Source organism: Molothrus ater, chromosome 4 (genome assembly GCF_012460135.2).
Source record: "Molothrus ater isolate BHLD 08-10-18 breed brown headed cowbird chromosome 4, BPBGC_Mater_1.1, whole genome shotgun sequence".
Classification (NCBI taxonomy): domain Eukaryota; kingdom Metazoa; phylum Chordata; class Aves; order Passeriformes; family Icteridae; genus Molothrus; species Molothrus ater.
Window position 1 is genome coordinate 6689287 of NC_050481.2, and position 17025 is coordinate 6706311.

The 17025-nt window shown below is 40.9% G+C and overlaps 1 protein-coding gene across 1 annotated transcript in view; it reads left to right on the top strand.

Annotated features, from left to right (window-relative positions):
* The first annotated feature begins 6798 nt into the window (after positions 1-6798).
* Positions 6799-17025, top strand: part of SEC24D (SEC24 homolog D, COPII coat complex component) — a 49619-nt gene continuing 39392 nt past the window's right edge. Inside the window, exon 1 of the mRNA XM_036382769.1 lies at positions 6799-6883. Coding sequence (XP_036238662.1) covers positions 6871-6883 — 13 coding nt within the window. The 5' untranslated portion in view covers positions 6799-6870. The remainder of the gene's footprint in view (positions 6884-17025) is intronic.

Genomic DNA, 17025 nt, shown 5'->3' on the forward strand with positions numbered 1-17025 from the left:
TCACAGGCGGGAGAACATGAAAAACTTGGCTTGCAGATGTTCAGCGAGCTGCAGATCCGTCTGCCGGGCAGAGCTGGAGACCCAGAGCACCACACTGTTGCTGCTGCTGTGTACTGCACGAGCAAATGCAGTCATTGAGGGGAAGGGAAGAGCTCCCTCGCCCCGAGGGCACAGCCCACTCTGTCGTCAGATTCCGATGCTCAGCCCACCTTCAAAGTAAAGTAAGTGAACTTGGAGCTGAAGGGAATGCAGGCAGAGGCTCTGCCGTGAGGCAGAGAAGGCTGGCTTTGAACATGATTATCCTGCCAGCTAAATCAAAACAACGGCAAAAAGTGTGCATTTCCCTGTGACAATTCACTTTAGTAAATGGTGCCAGATGTTTTAAACTCTAATTTACCAGTTTCTTGCGTTTTTACTACAAGCAGAATCTCAAGTGAAACATCATGTACATCCTCTGAATAACTGATTCACTTAGAGTGAACTGGCTTCAGGATTTTCATCTCTACTCTGCATGTACTTTCTGCAGCACTGCAGGAGAAAAGCTTTGTAATTTCCCTGTCATAGAATTGCTTCTTTTTCTAGCTCTCTCTGGCCTCAGTATAGTTTAACATGTACTGCAATTTAGCAATGACCTGAATTACTATTGGACCCTAATAATACCTGTTCTTATGCAGCCTGCTGCCTTTCCTACCAGAGAGGGGAAGGGGGTTAGTAAAATGAAGTATCAGATCCCTCTACAGATGCTAACAATGGATGGTTTGCATTATGTTGTTCAAGGGGAACCTTACTATAAGCACCAAAAAGAAAAAAAGGAATTCGGTGGGATGGTTTAAGAGGTGACTGTTCTTCAGCACTGGATGAATATTCCTCTAGCTGGGTGTTAAAAACTGACAGCATTATCTCCTATCACCTTAGCCCAAATTCAGGTAGCCTGGTTTAAATCACAAAATTGCATTTTGAACTATGCTGGTTCTAAAGGAGAGTTCAGCAGGTGAGCAGTCTTTATGTCTGGACAAGTTTCTGAAAGAAACACCTTTTGCTTTGAACCCAGGGTACTGGGACACAGATTCTCAGAGTATACATTCACTCAGGTCCCTCTCTGAAGTGTTTCCATTTGGTTGGTTCTAAGCTGTCAGAGATGTTGGGGCTACAGGAAAGCCTCATCATTTAGATTACATGACTTTGCATCTCAGCAGCAGGTAACCACTGAGGGCTTAAACCTATCCAGTGCATCTGTCAATTAAGTGACCCCTTGAATGACGCTTCAAAGGCAAAATATCAAGGTAGAGACAGGATCTTGTGTCAAACTGAAATATTCTGGCTGGAAAAATAGACAGACTTTTAGGAGCCTGAACACTTGATTAGTCCTCTAAGACACTAAGGTACCACAAAGGCTGGGTGGGGAGAAGATCCCTGATCAAACAGAGGAAAATGTCACTCTCTCAATAACAGGATTTAGTAGGAGCAAGAGTGCTTTCTTTATTGACTACAAGTCAACAGCTCTGGAGAAGCAAAACAGGCACAGGTTGCCATATAATGAAATACTTTAGGAAAACACCATCAGAGAAGCCATACTAGGGAGGGGGATGGCCTTTAAAGAGACTTTGCTAGACAACCTTTGAGTGCAGACACCTCACTTGAAGTAGTTCAAGGTAGCTAACTGCTTGTTATCTTCTGCAGTGTTGATACGTTGTGGTAGCAGACAGATTTTTAGTCTTTCTCTAGGGAGAATCTTGCTTTAGACAAAATTCTCTCCTTTTAACCTAATGATGCAAGTATTTATAGATTTTATGGCAATAAATCTCTTCAGTAAATAGCTGCAACAAATGCTCCATGACACTCTGTTAAATACAAAAATTACAAATCTGTTTGAGCAGAATTTATCACATAATTATTAGTCCTTCAAATGTTAGAAGTTTGTGATAAAATACTTAATTACTGTTAGGGTGTTTTGAGCTTGTATTAGTCTCTCATCATTTTGGTAAAAAGGACAATAATCAAATTTGATCTCTGCTTCTGAACTTCTTCATCTACTTATTGGAGAAACCAAGCTAAAGAGAATCACCCCTGCATTTGGATGCTCACATATGTGATGGTAATTTGTACTAGATAGAGATGTCTCTGTCACTTTTGACCACATAACTGTACTGTGTATAATATTAGAACAGAACAACCTTGATTAGTGATTACTCAGCTGAAAAAATGACCAGTCAGAACATCAGGATCTGTGTGATTTTGGTGTATGATAAAGCTTTGGGGATATTTTAACCTGGTCCATTTAAAGTGATACAGGACTCTTCGCTTGAACTGACAAGAGCTGTGATCCTGATAGGAGAAAAAAAATAGGAGAAATTACTTTTGTCAGCATGTTGAGGGAGTTTTCTAACAACAATTTCAAACAAATTGCTGCTTTCCTCTAAGGGCTAATTTCTTGTTTGCTCTGCAGGTAACCATTTGAAGTCTGTAACTAAACTATTGCCATGATGGGGACACCCAAAGCTTCCTATGTCTTAGTCTCTCAAAGAACATTCCATAGGCCTTAACAATTCCCAGGTGCTTTATATGAATTTCTTAAATGCTTTTGCTGAAGCATGTTTTGCTTTTTGATACAACTCATATCCTTTTTTACACTCCTGCATCCTTTGGGATTTCTGAATGCTGGTCAGAAACTGGGCATCAAGATTAAAGTGGAGTCCATAATCGAGTTTATGACTTTTGGTCTCTGATTTCTAGATCTTAACTAAATTGCATCAATTCTGAGATTATTTTCAAAATACACTGGAGAATTTCAAGGTAATGTTAACTACAGCCATTTAACCACTCCCACCATCTTCATTGTTTCACTAAAACCTAAAGATCCAGTTTTAGGCAACAAGTGATAAAACTTTGGGTCACGAATAATCCTATAAACTGGGAAAATGACAAGTGGCAGAACTCACTCAAAATCTGTCTTGTGTCCAAATACAGGCAAGGCCTTGGCTTCAGTCTCATCTTGTATGATGAGATCTGTATTACAACATTTCCAGGTCAAACTTCCCCTTGCTCATCTCCCTTCAAGAACTGCCAGTCGAGAAACCCAGCACAACAGCCTGGATGAGCTGTGATAAGGTAGGAATAGCCACACTTGTAGAATAGCCAAAGTGAGACCATCTATCCTGAAATATTGTCTCTGATAATAGATGGAAAATGGAACATGGAAAGTGGTGCATGTCTTTCCCCAGGGAGCCTCCACTCAAGGATTTCCTCAGCTGGAAGTGGCAGCTCTGTACTTTGTAAGAGGAATTTCTCTTCCATGAATTCTGCATGTTGTTTGCTCTTGAGCCCACATAACTTCTAGTATCTTTAGTTTAGCATGGGAAGGTCATCCCTAACTAAATACTGACATAAAGAATCACCTTCTCTGCCTTGAATCTGGATCCTATAGATTCATTTAATGTCCCCTGGTTCATGGATCGAGGAAAACTGACCAAGCAATCCCCAGGCACTTATTTTACAGACCTTTTGCATATCTGCCTTTTTTTTCAAAGAGAGAATAGAATAATTAGTCATCCTTTACTATCTCACACCTTTCATTTTCTCTACGTCCTGTTTAGTTCTAAGTCCTTTTTGAAATGAGGATCTGCAGCACCACATATGCTTCAGGGAGCAGACAAGGTTGGGATTTGTGCAATAACACGATGATATCTATTTTGTTCTCTGGTTGCTAACCCCAACAGTCCTAATTTGCTTTTTCAGACACTGTAGAGTTAATGTGTTCCTGGAATTACCTTTCAAAATCTTCAAATCTTGTCTGTTGCTGCTTAGTTCAAAGCACATAGTTTTATATGTGAATTAATGGTTTTTTCCCCAATGTGTATCACCTTATACTTCTAAGCCATGTTATGGTATGGCTGCTTAGTTTTCTTAAAAGCCTTTGGTGAAGGAATTTGTTGAAAGCCTTTTGTAAATCCAAGATCAATCAGATCACCCTTATCCACGTGTTTTTTGATCCCCTCAAAGAGCTGCCTTATGTTTGTGAGGCAGGAGTTCCTTTTATGAAAACTGTTTTAACTCTTCCCAGATAAGTCATATTCATCCAGATGTCCACTGTTCCATAATACAGCTTCCACCTCTTTCTTTTGGATAGATATCAGGCTGACAGACTTCTTGTTTTCTGAGTCTCTCTTGGAAGACTTGAGCTAAAAAATGGCACTCTCTAATCTCAGTAATGGTCAGCTATTTCAGCTTTTAATTCCTTTAAAGCTCTGTGTGGTCTTGGTGACCACTTCTTAGGTTTTTTTGCCTCATCTGCTGCCACTTGTCCATATATTTTCTCCTTGTGCTGTCATAATTTATGATACTGAACAGTTTTATTACAAGTGGATTTATCTAAAATCTAATAATCAAGTATTTCTGCAGCTGAGTTCAGAAGACATTCTTCAAATGTGAGAAGAAATAAGACATATGTTTGTCTTTTCATCCAGCAATAAAAGCAAAGCTTTCATTTCACCTACAGTAGTATCCCAGGTCTGTGGATTCTTTAAAAATGCAAACATTTCCACCCATTCCTTAGTAATGAGGAAGAGACAGAGGGAAAGGGGATATCATGATCTCTAATTTATGGGCAGCATTTTACTGCTGTAAGTACCCAGATGGTCTGGCTTCCTCCTTTATCTGCATTTCATTTTCTTTTCATATCTGATTTTTTTCCACATTAAAATCAACAAAAGCTAGTTCTCCAATAATAGTTATTTTAACTGCTTTCTAGATTTAACTGTATCATCTGTAAACAATTTAACAAAATACCCAATTAATTGTAGAATGTGATTTTAGCCAAATGGTAGAATCAGCAGGGGGGGGGGGAGGAAAAAAAAAAGTCAGTGCTTATTTGCTTGGTGGGTTCTTGGTGGTTTTTTTGTTTGTTTGTTTGTTACTTCGGATTGGTTTTCGGGGGCTTTTTCTGTTTGTTTTTGTTTTGTGTTGTTAATTATGTGGAGAAAATCCCTCACTTGTAAATATATAGCTGGTTTAATGAAAAAAATTATAAAATCACAGCCATGCCACTTAAGAAATCACGGCACATAGTCTCTTCCAATGAAGGGAAGACAACCTCTTCCAATATATCCCTTCAAATTATTTTTTTAAGTGACTTCTGCAAACTGGGCAATGTCAGGCACCTCAGCCCATGTTCTTTTCCCAAATCATTGCCTAGTAACATACCTTCTTTTGTAGTCCTACAATTCAGTAGTTACATAAGGCAAAAGCAAATATCATTTTCCACAAATGTTACAGAAATAGAAAAATAAACTTCTGCTTAATTGCTACCCTTAAGTCTTTTTTCTCCTGACTTAAGAAGCAACAAGGAATAGAGACACATGGAAAGGATTTAATTTTCAAAAGAGGTATAAAATGACAATGTGAATTAAATATATTGATGGAAGCTTCAAATGCATGGCTCCAGCTAACGTCCATTAAAGCTGATTCTCTTCATCTTTTCCCAACAAAACTCTCTTGTCCTACAAGACAAATTAATAAAATCCAGATGTGTTGATTGCATGAGGAACATTGCAGTGCACTGCCAGACAGATTTGCTCACTGGAAGTACAGACATTAAGTGGCAAGGGTACCAAAACCAGTAATACCAAGTTCTTAGTGAAAACAAATCAAATATACAAGTCATAGATAAATCTTAGCTACCTCTAAGGCTAGACAGGAAAACTCTGCTCACACTCATATTAGGCATGAGTAGTTCCTCACCAGTGAAGGTAAAAGCTTTTAATTTTAATTCCTAAAGTGGATTATATGGCAAGGTACTGTATGATGGGTTGGAATTTTAGAACTAGCCCTGCTTTCCTTTTTTTTTTTTTTCCCCAGCTTCAAGACTGGCAAATGAAGCACAGTGGAATAAGCGTAGAAAAGTACAGGAGCTTATTTCTCAGCATTTAGGTTACTGGGTGTCATCCTAGATCAGGAGTTCTGGATCTCTTGTGAGGAGGAAAATCCAAATAAACAGGCAAAAGAAGCCACTTTCCTCCAAAACACAGAAACAATGTTGTTAGCATTGAGCATTGCTGAATTATACAAGAGTAAATGGAAATTTGTGTAGAGAATGTAACTACAGTCCAATTAAGGAGCAGCTCTCAAATCATGTACACAGGGCCTATGCAGCCAAAGACCTGCACCATGAAATATAAGACATAAGAATGTATAAAAATATATAGATAACTCAAAGAGATAAGAATTTGGGGAAGAGGCCTCTCATGTTTCTTTGGTGTTTGTCCTACCTGTTCCTACCACAGCCAGTCTTGGATAATCAGGAAATACTTTCCTAAACTAGCTAAAGAGAAGTTAACTTTTTTTTTCCCCTGGACTTCTGGAGAAAATTCTTTTGAGGTTTTCCTTTATGAAAAGACAAGGATTTCAGATTGTGTCCAAAAATTAATTCACAAAATAGCTACAAGACTTTGTTGTGAGAGAAAGTAAAACACGTTCATTGTGAACATGGGGAAAAAATTGTGATGCTGAAATTACTGTTTCTTATTAATCTAGGAGTAATGTTTTGGGCTAGAATTCATGTTTCCAGGTGCCATTCCACTGCTGGTTTTACTTATCCCTGTGTTTTAGCAAGTAAGAACTAATTTACTCTTGGGACTTGGAAAGACTCTTAGGTGTGTATTTCCTTTTCATTTTGATTCCCAGGAGATGGGATGACTACATTTTTGGCTTCAGTAGTTGGAAAAATTCTGATAAAAGCCTCTAAAGTAAAAAGAAAGCTATTTACATGTCATTTTTGTTCTGGTTTTGGCAGGGAGATGCTGCATCACATTCTTCCTAACAGAGCCTATGAGAATCAAAATTGATCTTCTCTGCCAAAGCTTGGAAGAGCCTTGAATGGAACACGCATGTAAGTAATGCAAGCAGGTGTTTCACTTTCCTCACCTCTGCCCTAATGCTTCATCCTGCTCTTTGAATTGTCATTTCAAGGGGGGCAGTTAAGTAACACGGCACCTTTTAGCCATCTGTTCATCTAAAACAGTTGGATTTTATGCTCTCCTCTCTTCCTATTGAAAGAACATTTCATGCCAGCGTGTTGGGCTAAAGAAATTCACCATGCCAAATTCTCCTCTGAGGTACAACAGTGAAATTAATCAAGAGTAATCACATCATATTCAGTTAGAAAATATGTTTTCATCATAGCTGAGATATGAAGTAGGTCCAAATAATCTACTAAATATATGGTTTAGTGGGGATTTAGGATTGAATACAAATATTTAAAATTAGTCTGATGAATACTCTCCTGCATCAGATTTTATCTTTTAAATTTTGTTTCCTGTTAGCAAGTGTAGAGGTGATTCACTCCCCTTGACTGGTTGCTTGGAAAGGGCTCAATTACATGCATGGCTGCAGTCCAGCATAAAAATCAACTATTTTTGCATTGCAGTTTAAAGCAAGTATTGTTTCTTACTTGGAAGGCTCCTAAGAATGATTTTTTCCATAGTGAAAACAAGAACAGGAGAAGCAGAGAAAAACTGAGTTATAGTACAGCGCTCAGGAAGTTTGGGTTCTGTTACTACACTGAAAAATTCTCATTTTTTGGTCTGGGCCTGGAAAATGGGAGAAATAGCTGCTAGAAACCTTGAGGAATATGATAACCTCTGAAATTCTCTGCTTGTAGTTTGATAGTTTGAGTCCTCCTGGAGTATCCTTTCCTTCCCTCTTTGCTCTGTATTACAAAATAAGCTGTAAGGTTTGTGAAGCTCACAGCTGCAGGGAAGGGTTTTGCTCAGTGTGTGCCCCAGAGGGTCTGATGTTGGTGGTTCCAACTACAGCATCTGGCAAAAGGGCAGGGCATAAAAAGTCACCTTGGCATCAAGTCCTGCCTGCAAAAGGCAGACAGCATTGCTCACTCTGCCTCTGAATGGTTCTGGTTAGGCTTTACCAGAGAACCAGAGGTGACACAACCAGGACCTCCCTGCATGAAATGTTACCTTCCATCCAAATAACTGCGATAGATTAAAAAGCAATCCAGCTATCTTCATTCCTGGCAATAGGAACAAGAATTCCAACTCTTTGATAAATAATTCCTTTCCAAGTGGAGCAGATTCTATTGGAAAAATCTGCCCTCCAAAAACACCTTGATATTTAACCCCTGCTGATCCTGCAGCCTTGCCTGCTGCACTGCATCTTCTTGCCAGGAACCAGTTTCCAAACTTCTCTGCTCCTTCTGCCTCTGGTACAGGCCTCTGCTTTTGGTGCTCATGTACTCTGTAGCTGGCCTTGACATGGATCTGTCTGTTTTCCAGGCAACTGCCTGTGTTTGCAAATGCTGAACAAGTGGTTTATGTGCCTCCACAGGGCAAAGCTACCACACATGCTGTGACACCAAGCATGGCATGGAATTTTGCTCCTGCCCTTAATTTTAACTCCAGGTGCATGTCCTATCCCTCTGTTGCTCCTATGGTGTAAAAATAACCTGATGGATTTTTTTTTAAAATAATTCTGATGTTTATTTTTGTTGATCATGGGGAAGGCATCAATTGCTTTATATTAAAGGTATCCATATAGCATGAACCCAGTATTTTTGGGTTAACTTACAGATTACTTTGTGATCAAGACTAATATTTAACGTCAATGGTGGAGTAAAGCAGAAGCACAGTCAAAGTAAGAACACACATAGAAGTATTTGCATCTTAAGTAACTCAATCAAATCACCAGTTTCTTATGAAGAACTCAGTCAGCTACTCTTTTTTTTATTGCTAGTAAGTTTGAGTACTGCTCTGTAGCAAAACTCCACTACTACATCAGACATTTTAAAGACAAGCAGGAAGCAAAATGAAATCTAGTCTAAATAAAGCTGCTTCAGATGCTTTTGAGTGTTAAAGTGAAATATATCAATGTTTGAGAAATTCCATACATTCAGCAGGTAAACAGAGAAAGGCTGGTTCAACTTTCTGCTGTTCTTTCAGACTGATGGCCTAATGTTTATTCACAGTTCTTTATAAGGGATACATTATTAATCAGATTATACTAAGACCTCATCTTTGTTTTTATGTTAGAGTTCATTAAGTAGCAATTACAGCAGGATAATCAAGTCTTGGGGTTTTTTTTGTTAAGCACAGGTAGTGCAGTCTTCCACTCTCATGCATCTTAGACAGTAGTAAATGAATTTTAAACAGAATCTAAATTCTCCAACTGAAACATCACAGCAGTTTTCTCAGAACACCACATCTATCTCCTGTAAATGCTCTGGATCAAGTTGCCAGAATGTTGATTTCATTAGAAAACCAAAATAGCAACAGTCAGTGAGAGTAAGCAGAGGAGTCTCACAGCTTGCAGATATTGGGAAATCCAGAGTCTTGAACTAGCCAGAGAGTATTTTTTGGGAGAAAACAGCCAGTCATTTTTCTCAAGCACATTTGCTTTTGTAACGTGTGGCTTGCATAGAACTTACCACATGTGGACCATAAAGCATTTTATAAAAATTTCTGTTTAACTTAGTTTCAGGAAAAGAAAGTGGTTTTAGTTAAAAGGGGACCAACTTAACAGGAGATCAGGACCTTGGCTTTAAGGCAAGTGCCCTGTTCTCAAGACCCAGAGTGTCTCCTGAGTAAATAATAGCATTAATAAATAATAGCATTAAGTACTCTTTCACTTGCATGTAGTTTTTCATGCCTAAATAGAATTTTTTGCTTTGCACAAGTGCCAGCAAACTCTACCAACAGTCTCTGAGGTAGGCAGTGAATGCTCTCTGTGCTGGTTGGTTTTTGTCCTCTGGGGGAGTTAGGGAGCATGGAGACAGCAGGGGCAGTCATTGTGGATTTCCCAGTTGCCAGTGATGTTGAAAAGGGTTGGGGCAGGGAAGAAATGAAGCACTCCCAGTCCTCCCATCCTCTGCAGGATATAACAAAATTCAGCCATTTCTAGGGTGAAGCAGTGCAGCTGCTCTAAAGCTTACCAGCAACCAACAAAACATCCCAGTTCACAGCAGGGAATAGAATGTATAATCAGTCAAAATGAATTTGCAGATGAATTCAGACAAACAGAATACAAGTTTATTAATTGGAATTGGATTCACACTTCTTCTCATCCAAAAATAGTTTGGAAACTTTAATGAGCACAAGGTGCCAGGATGTCTTTATGCTGGAAGCAGCCTGAGGGGTAGCACAGCTTTACCATCACTGTGGAGTGGGAGGTCAGCACTCAGCAGAAGGAAAAAGGGAGATTCCCTGGCATGATCCATGTGCTCAGCAGTCCCTAATGGCCTCCCAGTGACCTCCTCGACTGGCCAGGACTCACCGTGGTCCTGGGTGCTCTGATCCACAGCCTGAGTTACCTTGGTGAACAAAAACCCAACAAACCAGTCAGGAATTATTCTTCCTTTACTGTGGCCTGAGCTGACATTTGTGATAGTGGATAGTCCCTGTAGGAAGTATCTATTAACATGGGGTACATAAAATATACAGCAATAAATGCATGGCCAGGATTTTAACATTCCTGTATTGTTTGTGCTGAATAACAAGGCCTGCAGACATCAGTCTGGTATTCTGAAAACCCTTGGATGTTTTCATTCCCTATAGGGCAGTGTTTAAAGGGTGCACTCCAATAATATTTTCTAATTGCCTTTGAGACTGTTGAATCAAAATATCAGTATTCACTTCTGCTGTACTCTCTTTCAGGTTTCTACTGTGTTTAGCTTTTTATATTAGAAATGCAGCTGAGTCACAGCACTGATGTGTTTCTTCTGACAGTAGTGTTCTGATTTCTGAAATATTACATCTTTTCTTTTTCTTCATATAGCATTTTCTAATCTGACACATGATTTTTTGAGAGGAACAACATACCTTCAAACTTTCATTGGTTTTTTTATACCAAAGTCCTTGCCTTCATTTTAATCAAATAATATTTTTAAATATAATTTCCATTTTTCTTGTAAAGCACTTTACACTGAGCTGTAAGCTGGTTTTTATAGACCTTAAATATACAGTAAGCAAAGCATTAAAGGAGATTTTAGTGAATATAGGTAAGCAAGATAAGAAAACAAAGTATATTTTTATGTAAATAGCTCTTGGGACCCTTCTGATGTGCAAAAGCAAACCTGTAGCTTGCCTGAAGGACATACAAATGAAATAAAAGAAGAAAACCAGTTTCAACAAAAAGAAGCACCTTTTAAAATGTGTAATCCTTGGAGTTTTATGAACTATTCCTTGGGATGAAATAGTGTTTACTTTAAAAAACATACCAAATATTGCCCACATCTTCCCCTAGGGAAAGGTTTGTTCTGATTCTTCCTGGCACCTTGTAGCAATGCAGTAACTGAACAGGTTAGGATAGGATTTAGGTTTCCTGGAATCACACACACATTGTCTAAATGGGCTGTGCTATGAGATAGAGACAGGAGATCTGCATGGTTTGCTCAACTGGGGCTTTTATAGACCTCCAGTAGTAATTTCCGGGAACGGTCTAATCTCAAATTATTTGAAAAGTAATAATAACTAAAAACCAAATTTTATAATGGTCTCTGAAAGATTTGAGGTAGCCTTTTCTAGAGCCTGTATACTACTCCAAATTAGGTCTGAAATGTATGAAATCACATTCATTATCAGTAGCATTGCATAGGTACCACTACAGGATAAATTTTCCAACTTAATTGATTCTGTTAAGAAAGGTAATTTAACCTACAAGTTCATCATTGCTGACAATGATCAAGACCAAACCAGTCTGATTCTCAGATTTTATGGCACAGTTTAATTAAAATTATTTAATACAATTACTTACAATAGTTTAGCAATCCTGCATTCTCATTTCATTCACATTCTCATGTGAAATTATATTCCTAAAACACACTTTAGTCTTTAATGATGTTTCCACGTTTCTGAAATTGAAAATCTTAAATTACTTTAAATGTTATAGGTGAAAACAGAAGATAAATCCTACTAGAAACATGCAGACTGTGACATGCTGCATGTCTTTTGTCTCAGTGTGCCAGGCTAAAGGACAACAGGAGCATCCTTGAAAAAAAGAGGCATCTGGATCCATTTCCAGAGTGGGCCTGAATTAAGGGAGGAACTTCCAGTGCCATGGCTTCTCCTTGGTATCTTTTGCTGATCTCATGTTTCGGTTTCACTGGAGCTGATTTCTGGGAGGAGAAATCTGATAGTAAGGATTCAGTGGCCAAGTACGTGCAGGGTTCCTCAGTGCTGAGTTATCCACAGCTGCTCACTGTTAATAGCTCAGAGAGAGAGACACAGCAGGACTGCTGGGACAGTGGCTGCCTGTCTCCCTGGCAAAATAGGGAATGTCCAAACTTAAACCGGTTATTTTCCTCAGTGGCGTGGTATTTCAGAAGAGCTTTTGCATAACTTTAATGTGTCTGTTATAACCAGGAAAAGAGATAAGGGTGAGGAGTGGAACTACAGCACAGCAATGATGAAAGGCATTAGTTTGCACCCTGCTTATGAAAGCGTCACTGATACCCTGCAGTATCAAAACCACAAAACCACATCCAGTTTAACCGATGCTTGTCACCTCAGGGATGACATTTTCCATTCTGATTAGACAGTTGGGAGAGATTTGAAAGCTTTTAGACTGCCCCTGACATATCCAATGTATTGGCTCTGATAACACATAGAAAAACAGCTTATATTATTTAGTGGTGAATCTAGCTCTGGTTAGCAAGAATAAGACTGATCAAGCCCTGTTCTTGCCTGCTTTGTGTTGCTTGTTGAGGTTTCTAGTTAATCTTTCATGTAAAGGATGCCACCGTGTATCTTCATCATGACATCTGCTTCAAAGGTCCTGGGGGTTTTTTCAGAATATTTTTGTACAGCAATGAATGCTTTGGACAGTTTGTTTTGAGCTCACAGCCATTACTGAGGTATAGCTCTAGGTAAAACTGTTTAGAACTTTCAGAAGATTTAATAAGGTTGTAGAGCAAGGACAAGAAAGCCTCTGGAGCCTGAATTCCAGATACACGTGAGTTACGTAGCTGTTGTCATGTGATTCTTGGGGCTGTCCTGTGCAGGGCCAGGAGATGGATTTTGATGATCCTTGTGGGTCCCTTCTAATTCAGGATTTTCTATGATTCTGTGAGTTTTTGAGTGATTACTTTTTTTCCAGTCTCTTTTTACTTTAACACAATTATGTTTATTTGTGATAGGGAAGAAAAGTAACTTTACAAAGACATCTTCCTCATGTTACTTCCAAATCTCTCTCATGTTACTCCCATGTTTCTACTTTGTTAATTAGAAAAACATTACCTATCCTGTAACCAAGGCAGCATTTTTAAATGCACTTGGACAGTAATTAAAACCAGAGTATGCAAACAGGTAAAGTACCTGCATCATATTTCACTGGAGATATTCAGGTGGCATAATTTTGCATACAGATATGCAAGATATATATGTGTAAAATGTAGTTGTAAATATACATATATACGCCTTCGACCAGGCAGCTAGCCACAGGATGAGAGGATACAGTCTTAAGCTGCTTTAGAGGGGGTTTAGGTAGGACATTAGGAAGAATTTCTCCCAGAATCGATAACCAGCCATTGGAATGGGCTGCCCGGGGAGGCGGTGCAGTCACCGTCCCTGGAGGCGTTTCAGGAAAGCCTGGACGTGGCACCGAGGGACATGGTTTAGTTGACGTGGTGGCGTTCGGTCATAGGTCGGACTCGACGACCTCAGAGGTCTTTTCCAACCTAACTGATTCCGTGATTCTGTTTTTCAAGCACATATCGAAGCAAAACAAGTGTCCCTTTAGTAACCGGGCTCTGTGATGGGAGCGGGATGGATCCCCCGGGCCAGAGGAAGCTCCGTGGCAGGCTGACCGCCCCGGGCTGCCCTTCGCCCCCGCCGGGAGGGCACGGCCCGGCCGCGGGCGCGGCCTCGCTGCCCGCACTGCGCAGGCGCGGCCCGCGCCGGGCCGCCTCAGACGTGGCACTCGGGCGCGTGAGGGAGCGGGCGCGCGGCCGCAGGTAACGGTCCCAACCGGCCCCGCCGGCTGAGGGGACGGCGCGGGGACAGCGCGGGCGGCGCGGCGGGCGCGGGGCTGCGGCCGCCCTCAGCAGCGCCGAGCCCGGGGGCTGCGGCCGGCGGCGGAGCCCGGCCCCGGGCGGGCACAGGTACCGACTGCCGCGGGGCGGGCGGTGGCTCCGAGCGCGGGGCCGGACCTGTTGCGAGCTTACGGTGGCTGAAAGCTCGTAGGCGATGGGGATAGAAAAGTTACGTGCATGCAAAGATGTAGTAAAGCTTGGCAGCGAACGGGGAAAAATGAGATTTTGCTTTCATAGCAGCGTGGTACCGGAAAAGAGCCCAGAAATAGGTGTGTGGCTGTGCTGCATGCGGTGTGTGCGTGCAGCGGTGTTCGCTCGGCGGGTGTGATAGGGGCGCGCACCCCGGCATGGGCACCGCACTGACCCTGCAAGGGAAGGGACGGCGCCGCTGCCTGCGCGACGTGCTGGGGAGAGCAGTGTCTCCCAACAAATACAAAGTTGATACTTCTCCTTCAGGGAGCCAAGGACTCGAGCCTCTTTTTGTTTCTGTTGTCCTACTTCTGTTTGCACATAGTTAGCTTTTACATATTCCCAACGACAGCAGAGCGTTGCATAGGTGCAGCGATCCTCTGAGAAAGTTGACAGCCTATTCGGTAATAGAGGTTTATTAAATTCTGCAGCTGTTCTTCAGTGTTGGTGTTGTTCCCCAGGTTATGGGATACAAGGTAAACTAGTGTCGAGACAAGGAGAAAAAAAGTTTTCATGACCTTCTCTATGAACTCTTTTCATGGTGTGGTGGTGCATCCACACCCCCACGGTATAATTTCTGAAATGCTCGTAATCCTTCGGGCAACCTTAAAACACTCATTTGTGGTAGTTGGTATATATACCTATCCTGAGAGGAGAATAAGTGTCCTTGGTGCTAAATAGAGTCTGGAACTGTGTTGAAGAACTTGTATTATTTCATCTCTGCTTAGAGCTTCTGTCTCACTTCAGCACAAGCTCTCTGTGTTTATACTGTCTGTGGGAAGTTTGACGTGGCAAGATTTTTTTTTTCTTGTGTGTGTGTGAGTAAGCTGTTGAGGAAGTAATTTCCTCCGAATGCTCTTGCAGCTTAAGGTGCAGCTGGCTCTAAGTGAAAATCTCTTCCTTTACGTAGATATAAAGTGTGTGTACGTCTGTGCTGGTGCGTAGGTAATTTAATGCTAATTTAGTGTCTTTTGGAACAACTAAAGCTCTTACTGCCGCGTCTTCCCTGATGGAGGTGGGGGAGGGAAGAAGGTGCAGCTGGCCTCAGCAAGCTTCTGATTAAACATTTTTCTTTCTTCTCCCTGTGCTTACCTTGTTAACCAATAAATAGGAGAAAACTCCATAGGATTAACTCCTGGGAGCAGTTAACCACTGCATCTGAGAAGTCTTGTGCTGCAGTGAGGAATGTGGAGAGGGCCAGGCCCTGTAACCAGCTCTGAGGAATTTCTTGTCTGATGTGGATGATCAATAAAACTGTTGAGGTTTTTTTCTTCAGAAATATCTGTTTAGTTTGGGAAGCCTAGGAATGGGCTTTCTGGTAGGGATAACTTTTCTACTGACATGTGCCAGTGCAGCATAAATTTATCTGTGTGTTCTTGGGGTTGTAATTTCAAGGTGCCTTTGTGTGTGCTTCTGAAACTCAAGTAGTGTTTTGTTTTCATCCAGTTTCCATGTTTAAAAATGACTCCATGGCTTGAGTTTAAGAATCTGAAGTACAGGTGGTTGGGAAAGCTATTTCAAAGGAACACCTAACACCTGAAATGCTAATTTATATTGTGTAGTTCTTTGGAATGAGTGGCTTATGTGCTTGGGACTCTACAAGAGTAGTAAATGCTTGTTCAGGCTGGATCCTCAGCATTTCTCATAACAGTTTAATTTGGGCCTCAAGAAAGCGAAATTCTGTTACTGTTAAATTCAGTCTGCTATCAAAATGGAAGCTCTGACGTGAAAAAGAGGAATCTTGTTATCAAGGCTGCAGAGTGTGCAACTTTAATAACTTTTCAGATCCCTTGGTGGCAAGGGCTCTGTATCTGAAAACTAATCTGGTGAAATACAATCTATATGGTTTGTCAATGCAGGATTCTTGAGATTTTTTGCTTCTAAAAATGATGGCAATTACGAGGACACTCTTTCCTGAAAGTTTTCTAAAATGTTACTCTGTCCTGTTAAACAAAATCTGACTCCAAGAAAGAAATTACATATCTTGTGAATGCTCTCATCATTAAAAAACTCTTTCTGAATTGCTATCTATCAGACTTTGGGGGTTGCTTGTTTCATTTATTTAACAACAACAAGATGAAGATGTGAAACTTAGGAGAAGATGTCTGATAAAAGCAAGGGCAGCATACAGTGCTGTTGAGGCCATACTGGCTCAGCTGTCCCTCATGGGATGCCTTGTGCTCAGTTTTGGCACACTGGGGAGTTCTGGAGTGAAAAGGCTGCTCAGGCCTGGGCCAGTAATGCAGAAGACAGCCAGAATTAGGAACTCTCTGTATCCTGTACTTTATTCTCTGTTTCACCAGCATCAAAAGCAAGGAGTCTTCCATCACTTGCTTGGGGTGGGGTTGATGCAGAAGGTTTGTAAAAGGTTTGGTGGAAAACTGGTGTTGTATTCCACACCTCCTGTAAAATAAGGCGTGCTAGCACAGGAGAAGTCGTTGCTAGGGGGTGTCTTCTGCTGTGGTCACTCTGCCTTTGCTGATTTCTCAGTGAGTTCTGTGTTCTTTGGCATGGCTGGTATTTGAGGAGCAGGAGTCACAGGGTATTTTCCATGTGTAGTTGAAGTCAAGGCTCTCCCAGTAAAAAGAATAGTATGGGAATTTCCTTTGAGAGTTTTTTCCATCTGCACATCCATTGCTTACAGTTCTCTCTGTGAGCTTGGGATAGGTGAATCCCATTTAAATGCAGCATGTGATAATGCTGAGCAAACTAAGCTATCGAGCAAAACCAATATTTGCCCCTGACTTCAGGTAATTTTTTGCCTTCAAATGTGTCTTTTATCTTTTTTGGGGGGAGAATACTATTCA